Genomic DNA, 8852 nt, shown 5'->3' with positions numbered 1-8852 from the left:
GGGTCGCTCAGAGTGTTGTGCAGAACAGTGTTCACATCCTCAGCTGAGCACATGAGGCTGCCACTGTGCTTGTCCCCTAGCAGATGCTTGGTGAAGGCGAAGGGGTTAGAAATAAGGCGTTATGGGCTATTTTTACTTTTTTACATGGGGAAATTTGGCAAAAGAGCTTGTTGATGGACTTATGCACGATGGAAACAGGATTTGTTATGGAGGTTCATTTTTGACCATAGTTCTGTTGTTAGGTCACATGATGACACCTGTGCAAGTTTCATTTGCTGAAGAGGCTGTGAGATACGACAGCCCTGGAAAGTGGTGAACCTTGAGTTTAGAATATTTTGTCACAGAATTTGTCATGAATTTTTTGTAAAAGAAAATGTTTTGAGACAATTGGTTGTGAGAGTGAGTTTATTCCTGCTACTACCTGCCAAAACATGGAGCTTAACTAACATTTACCCTGCTTGAGGAACAGTCAGGATTATGAGCATATTGCAGTGCAGCAACCTATCCTAAGGACACCGACCATGTACGGAAAGTGATTTCTAGTTATAGTTTCAAGTTATTATGTGTGGGGTAGTGAGTGGGAAAGACTCACTAATTAGAGTGATGTCCTTATAACCTGTCCTCTCAAGTTATTTCATGAGGGATGCTTTGAAGAAGTACTGAGGGAGAGTATTGGACAAGTTTAACCCTTAACACCTTGGACAGTTTGTGGACCATTTTTGTTCTTGTATGTAAATGTGTCTGAGGCGATATGGGACAAAATACTGAGCTTGTTGTTGGCCTTATGTACCATGATTTGTTATGTTTTGGTTCTACGACTTAGTTTAAGCATTGTCCTAACCACCAACCTTTGGAGCTGAAGCTAGCTAATAATCTGTGTAGTTGGTAGACATTTAGGGGAGTGAGTGATAAAGACTCGCCACGAGGGTTGATGTGCTGGTAACCTCGCCCGTCTAGTTCACGTTTAGGTCAACATGTTACAAATTGGGAGCAAAAGGCTGCACCTGTTAAATTTCTATCACAGATCTTTTTTTGTCATGTAGCCCTTTTGGTACCTTTCAGCTTTGGGAGGGGCTTCTTTCTTGTGGGCTCTTTCCCAAAGTTTCTTCTTTTTTTCCCCATTAAAGCTTTTGTTGGTATAGTTTTTCCTTTCACACTTGAGGAGGGTGTCTGTATCAGTAGGGTTTGACATTGGTATATGTTTGTTTTTTCTTGCCCTGGGCACTTTCAATTGTATTTAACCTGAGCTGTTACAACACAGACACTTTTCTTGTGTTGTGAGGTAATCACAAGAAAACACAAATCACTACGGTGCTACTCTTAACATATAGAGATTTGAGTAGTCTTGCATATATAAATATGAATGTGCCAGTTAATAATATTTTTTCAATATTCTTTCTTTAAATGATAATAAAGTACATAATTAAATTTACTTTGTCAGTTATTCTCTTTCCTCATGCCATCCATCCAGATATCCATTAGCTATACCTGCTTATCCTTAGATGGTCGCGGGTAGACCATAGAGACAGACAACCATTCATGCTCACATTCACACCTACGGGCAATTTTGAGGCACCAATTAACCTAACCTGCATGTCTTTAGGTTAGATTAGGTCTTTACTAATGCGTTTTTCTATATTCCAACTTGCACTTCATCTCCTGCTTTATTGTTTATAGTTCATTGTTTAAGGATACCACGTTTCAAAGATACCTCTATTTTAATAAATATTCCTCTTCTTAATTTTCGAGACATGTAGAAAAGAATTTGGATTTTCAATTTATCAGTGATGCAGCAAACCTCACTGATCGATGATCAGTGGTTTGTCTCATTATCCAAGCAAGATGGATCCCATCAACATGGCAGCAGAGAAACTGGTTTCAGTGTCTTTTGGCCTTGAAAATAAAATAAGGGCATTAACAAGACAAACTTTCCTATGAGGAACTCATAAGGGGACAGTATTTTGTCCATCATGGTGGTACCTGGCAAAATGAGGAATAGTTTAATTTAAATGTTATTTCATTCATATGAAGTTAGGTCCTTGCAATAATAATAAAAATATTTTAAGAATGACTCTTAGTAGTTATAGGTTTAAGCCTCACACGTATCGTCCAGCTGACCAACAGAATACATGTCCTAAAACCGTAGAACAAAAACTGCTGGTTTGGGGAGGAAAGGGCATTTGTTGGATGTTATAGTCACCTTAAATCTTTTCAATCTTTTCAAATCATTTAAGTAACATACAGTATAAGAAAATTTATTTTCTTTCCTTAACAAACTGTGTGATATATGTTTTCCACCTGATAATAACACACACTGTTGTTTCAAATAATGAACATTTCACAAAGTCATTCTGAGTTCCCTTTATACATGTTGGAACAATGTAGCGCTCTGTGCACGAACAGTGATATCCATTTGACTATTTTAGAAGACTTTCCGCAGAACATAAAATACAAGAATCTGATTGAAATACACATTTTTGTGTTATTAGGCGTTTCTGAAATAGTAAATTCCAGTGAAGACTTTAAATAGTATTTCAGGTGGCTGTGACGACAAGCTGATCATTTTGAAATGTGTCAGGCAACTTTTATTTGTATGATTATAAAGCTTCTGCCTGCTGATCCAATGTGTTAGGCTCTTAACACGATCCAACAGGATCACATATTACACCTATTTTTACCGCTCTGCATTGGCTTCCTGTTAATTTTAAAATGTTGGTGCTCACTTATAGAGCCCTACATGCCCAGGACCCACTTGTATATCATGGACCTTCTGCTCCCTCACACAACAAGCCAAGTGCTTAGGCCGTCTAACCAGGGTTTTCTAAGTGTACCTCAGACATGTTTTAATACTCTGGGGGATCATGCTTTCCAGTCGGCAGCCCCTAAGCTTTGGAGTAGTCTCCCAATAAGCTTGAGGTCTTTGTACTCTGAGCACCTAAAACATATCTGTTCAGACAGGCATTTAGGTAGCATGTGGCATTTTATGTTTTAATTTGTGTCTTATGTCTGTTCCCCTTGTATATTTTATCTGGTTTTTTATCTTTGTTTTTTTTATTTCATTTTATTTTATTTCTTTGACTGTGAAGTACTTTGTGACTGGTGTCTGTGAAAGGTGATATATATAAATAAACTTTGCTTGCTTGCTTTGCTTGCACAGGGGGGAAAACACCCTGGCTCTACTGTGAGAGTCAAGCGCCCTTTTTTCCTTTATAAAACCAGGACGTTTATGCTTCATTTTCTGCCCTAATGTCCCCCAGAGGGGTCCATGAGTCTGAGTCTGCTCTGGTCAGTGCAATTTAGTGCCCCGTTGTTGGCTCTAATGCCCCTCAGGTGTGACTGGGCAGAAATGAATATGAGAGGTCTCCCTTTTTCTTTGTAGTCCCTGACAGTCTGTGCATACCATTGCTGACACACGACACCTTACTATCCTGCATAGATATACATTCACCGGCTACTTTTTTAGGTACAACCGAGGTATGCAGAAGAGCATCTCTGAACGCACATGTCGAACCTTGATGCCTTGTTGCTGACCATGTCCATCCCTCTATGACCACAGTGTACCCATCTTCTAATGGCTACTTCCAGCAGGATAACCGCCATGTCACAAAGCTCAAATCATCCCAAAATGGTTTCTTGAACATGACAATAACTTCACTGTACTCAAATGGCCTCCACAGTCACCAGATCTCAATCCAATAGATGACCTTTGGGATGTGGTGTAACGGGAGATTTGCATCGTGGATGTGCAGGAAACTGCAGCAACTGTCTGATGCTATCATGTCAATATGAACCAAAATCTCTGAAGAATGTTTCCAGCACCTTGTTGAATCTATGCCACGAAGAATTAAGGCAGTTCTGAAGGCAAAAGGGGAGCCAACACGGTACTAGCAAGGTGTAACTAATAAAGTGGCCGCTGATATCCGTGTGTATTATCTATGACTACCCTCACTGCTCTCCGTGACTACAGCTCTTCGCTGTAATGACACCAGTGTTGCTGTAGAGGGAAGCAGCCGCCTTTAATGCGGCCAGAAGACAAACACGCAGGAAAGCGCAGAGGAAGAACCACACAGTAGGGTGGACAAAGTTCGTGTTTATGAAAAAGCCGTGTTCCAGAAAGCCTCCAGCTTTACGTTGTAAATGCCTTAACTTTAGAGACACTGTGAAAACGCAACGTTAATGCTATTGAATACGCTTTCTATAAAACATGTCGGATGACAATACATCTGCAGATGTGAAGCGCGCTTGTGGAGATGAAGAGAAGCCTTCTTGTGACTCAAAGGAGCAGGGTTTTAAACCAGTACCGGAGGTCAACGTGACCCGCTCCTCCAGATTTCTGCAGGTTGAACTGGAGTTGAACACCCACATCCGTCGGCTCACCTTCAGTGACCCTGTCCGGTACACTTACAACCCGCTGGAGTACGCCTGGGACACCCACCGCTGCTACGTGGAGAAGTACTGTCAGGGCGGACAAAGGATCCTGTTTTTGGGGATGAATCCAGGACCTTTCGGCATGGCACAGACGGGGGTGAGGACAGCATTTAGATACATGTACGTTTGATTTCATTTAGCATGTTTAACTTGTAGATCAGTACAGGAGTATGGATATTTTACTAACGCATTGATTACGCACTAATGCTCTTTACTCATTGGCTATGAATGCGGAAGCTAACCCAAACAATAACAAGCCTTTTCGTTAACTGGGGCAGCCTTGCTTTACCTGAAAACATGAGCAATCTTTCATTTCCATTCCCTTCCTTACTTTAATGTGTAGCCACCACCGTTTTCCGTTTTTTATTTGTATTTTATCATAACATCACGAAGCCAAATGACTGTGATATTACTCTGAATATGCATTATGCATTTAAAATCAAGGCTGAATTACCAACTGGGCAAAGCAGGCAGCTTCCCTGGGTCCCCAGACCACCAGGGGCCCCGAAAACCCCATATTGATTGTGTGTCAGCTGGTTTGTGATGTGATTGATTGCAACTTTGTTAGGACATATGCACTACTATGAGGAACTTAAGCCAGGTGGATCCTGCATTATTATCTGTCTTGACTACCTGTCCTTTTGAGGGACCATGAGTTAAAATAAACATGCAAGGCAAGTTTATTTGTATAGCACATTTCAACAACAAGGCAATTCAAAGTGCTTTACATAAAACATAAAAGCAACATAAGGCAATGTAAAAAGACATTTAAAAACAGTGCTGTGTAAGAAATTAATCATTATTTGTTTTAATAAAAGGCAGCGGCAAACAGAGAAGTCTTCAGCCTTGATTTAAAAGAACTGAGAGTTGCAGCAGACCTGCAGTTTTCAGGGAGTTTGTTCCAGATATATGGTGCATAAAAACTGAAAACTGCTTCTCCATGTTTAGTTTTGACTCTGGGGACCGAAAGCAGACCTGTCCCAGACGACCTAAGAGGTCTGGATGGTTCATAACGTAACAGAAGATCAGAAATGTACTTTGGCCCTAAACCATTCAGTGCTTTATAAACCAACAATATTATTTTGAAATAAATTCAATTCAGGAAGCCAGTGTAAAGACCTGATGTGATCCACTGATGAGATCCTGATGTGATCCACTTTCTTGGTCTTAGTGAGGACGAGAGCAGCAGCATTCTGAATCAGCTGCAGCTGTCTGATCAATTGTATTGGACGATAGTCCCTGGTGACATTGTTATATAAATTTGTGTGTCATCTGCATAACTATGGTAACATATTTTGTTGTTTTCAATAATCAGTGAGTCAGTGGTAGCATGTAGATGTTAAACAGAAGAGGCCCCAGAATGGAGCCTTGGGGAACTTCACATGTAATTTATGTCTGCTCAGATGTGTAATTACTCATAGACACAAAGTAGTTCCTGTCCTTTAAGTAGGATTCAAACCAGTTTAATACTGAGCCAGAATGTCCCACCCAGTTTTCCAGTCGGTCTAGTAATATGTTGTGGTCGACCGGGTTGAATGCAGTGTCATATTCCTATATGAATTTTTGTTTAGCGTGGTTTAAAGGGATCAAATGGAGCCCACAGCAAATTTTTGCCCCAGAACCCCTATAATGGATTAATCTGACCATGTGTAAAATGAAGCAAAAATTACATTTATTCACCAGGTAATCATGTCCTATCTTGCTACCGTAGTTAGTATTTGCTAATGCTGCTTTCCTGCATGCTATATCACTATACACACCCAGTTTGAGCTATATTTTTTCCAGTTTTCCTCACCAGATGTTGGTGTGACTTATAACAAAGTTCAATTTCTGACTTTACTGCAGTAACTCTCAATGTTGTGGCTCTGATGTGTGCAAAAAAGATAAAATGATGCTATTTTTCTTTGCACAGGTCCCCTTTGGTGAAATAAGGTCAGTTGTTGATTGGCTGAAGATCACAGGGGAGGTCGGTCATCCTCCTGATGAGCATCCAAAGCGACGGATCACAGGCCTTGCCTGCACTCAGAGTGAAGTGAGTGGCGCACGTTTTTGGGGCTTCTTCAGAAAGTTGTGTGGTGAACCAGCACTGTTCTTCCAACACTGCTTTGTGCACAATCTATGCCCACTCATTTTCATGAGTGCCAGTGGAAAGAATTTAACCCCCCCTGAGCTGATTCCAGGTGAACGGGATGCCCTCCTGGCCCTTTGTGACATTGCACTGTGCCAGGTGGTGGAAGTACTGGGCGTCTCCATGGTGATCGGGGTTGGAAGAGTTGCAGAGCAGCGGGCGCGGCGAGCTCTGTCCACTGCAGGTGTCGATGTGCGAGTCGAGGGCATCATGCATCCGTCGCCCAGGAACCCACTAGCCAATAAGGGCTGGGAGGAAGTAGCCAAAGCCAAGCTGGCAGAACTTGGTGTCATGGCACTGCTGAACAACATGTGAGCTAATCAACCTTCTCTGATACTTGCTTTATCAATAGCAGCATGGAGTGTGCTCACTCTGACAATGTGTGGAGTGGATGTGAGGAGTTCGAGTAAGAGACTCAGTGTCTGTGTGATTTGATCAATAGTTCAATGTCCTGCTAAAAAGTACTGACTCACATTTCTTTTCACAGCGCAGTCTGTGTGTCTGATCTTCAGTGACAATGGCAGCAAATAGCTCCAAGGAGAGTGTTAGTACACTTATGTCTTCCACCTCTGTCATCACTAATACTGCAAATGCATGCACGTTTCTCTCTTCCGTAAAGATCTGTCTGTTCATTTCGAGATGGGTTTATTTTATGGTGCATGCAGAGCATGACTGTAGGTTGTGCGCCATTCATTGTAAAATATCTATACACTAATGTAAGTATAAGGTACTTTGGATATATGTGTAAGTTTATATTTGTAAGCTCAAGGTGTTTGTGAAAATTCAGTGTTTAAGTGTCCTTGTCGGTTAATTGCATTCATTAAACTTCTTAAGACTATAGTTTGGGGGGGGGAGCTCTATACTTAAAATGAGTATGTGTAAACTTTCAGTTCAGCCTTATCACAGGCATTGCAGCCTGTCCCATTATGTATTAGCTAATGATGATACATATTGGGACACACAATGACGCCTAAACATGACTACGAAAAATACATTTCAAAATGCAGTTCTGTGAATGCACATATTAGACATTTTAATTTACCTGCAAAAGGTATTAATTTACCAAATTGAACAATTGTCATTATAACTTTTCTGCATACATTGTATAAACAAGGTCTTATATGTACATGCGTTACAGACCTACTGTAACTTTTGACTGGTGACATTACAGTTCAGAAATATTCTGATATGACAAAAAATAGTTTGTAAAAATACAGTTCTATGTATTGTTCATGCTGGACTATTCTTTTGTTTTCTTTTTTTAAGTGTCTTTTTAGTTGTCTTGTATGTATTTTATTTGTTTACACACTGATTTTATCCACATGTTTACCAATTCTGTGTATTTCTGGGCTCAGTACTCTTGAAATCAAGAGCTTCCTGTTTAAATAAAGATTGGATAATGAAATATATGACATAATTTTCTTCCTCTGGTACTCTAAAGATGAAGGCTTACTGACAACTAAGGCTAATATTTAGCCTCTGAATGTTATCATGTTATGTTAGCTAGCTAGCTATGTTAGTTACCGAAACATGCTAAAAGTTAGCATGCTAATATACTAAGTAAGGCATAAAGGGGCATATCCTGTCATGAGCTGCAGTGTTGGACAAGTGGACGTTTTCACCTGTCGGTGGAGACAGATGAAAACACTTTGACATGTCACAGTAGAAATCAGCACAACATTAAAATTACTGATGGCTGAATTCCATGTAGCTGCTTCAGTTTCAAGGTCCTGGTATTGTGCATGCTGACTCATTGTCAAACTGCCATGGCTTACTGGGGCACTTGAATAGAAGGAAGCCATCTTTAGTAACACCTGTGCTTTTCCTGCTATGACAAGCCAAAGGCAGTTAATGTTTGATTTTTTAGGAACACCAACAGATTTTGTAAACAAGTTAATAGTTTCCCAGTCTACATGTTGGAGCTGAAAATAGCACTGAATGTGACTGAGATATGAGCGAAATGAGTGGAGACCTTTTGAAAAAGTTGCTTCTCTCAGCAGCTATTGCCTGCCCACAAGTCCAAGCAGGACCTTAAATCACATTTTCCACCAATGCCACATGGAGAGCAGACTTTTCCCTGGCATGTAGAGAGGCAGAGGTCCTAGAGGGGATGAGGTGTCATGCAGTAAAGTTAGTGGGACCGAAGATGTGAGGGCAAGTAATTCATTCTAAAATAACAACATTTAAATGAATTGTTTAAAACTTCTAACACACTGAGCTGGATCTGTGTTAATGGGGATGTCATGTTCACCGCTTGGCATCAGAGCAGCCTATTACAGTACTCAGCACCCAACAA

The 8852-nt window shown here is 40.6% G+C and overlaps 1 protein-coding gene across 2 annotated transcripts; it reads left to right on the top strand.

The window, feature by feature from the left end:
* The first annotated feature begins 4023 nt into the window (after positions 1-4023).
* Positions 4024-7965, top strand: smug1 (single-strand-selective monofunctional uracil-DNA glycosylase 1). 2 transcript variants are annotated; one of them, XM_044222979.1, is made up of 3 exons: positions 4024-4525; positions 6341-6867; positions 7049-7965. In XM_044222979.1, the coding sequence occupies exons 1-3, from the start codon at positions 4205-4207 to the stop codon at positions 7059-7061; spliced, it is 861 nt and encodes a 286-aa protein (XP_044078914.1). In that variant the 5' UTR covers positions 4024-4204; the 3' UTR covers positions 7062-7965. The 2 variants fall into 2 exon arrangements, with proteins under 2 accessions (XP_044078914.1, XP_044078907.1); XM_044222972.1 differs by having other exon boundaries at positions 7044-7965.
* Positions 7966-8852: the final 887 nt, after the last annotated feature.

Source organism: Siniperca chuatsi, linkage group LG2 (assembly GCF_020085105.1).
Source record: "Siniperca chuatsi isolate FFG_IHB_CAS linkage group LG2, ASM2008510v1, whole genome shotgun sequence".
In the NCBI taxonomy this organism is placed as follows: domain Eukaryota; kingdom Metazoa; phylum Chordata; class Actinopteri; order Centrarchiformes; family Sinipercidae; genus Siniperca; species Siniperca chuatsi.
The sequence above is the reverse complement of the archived record's forward strand: the minus strand, read 5'-3'. Positions and strand labels throughout refer to the sequence as shown.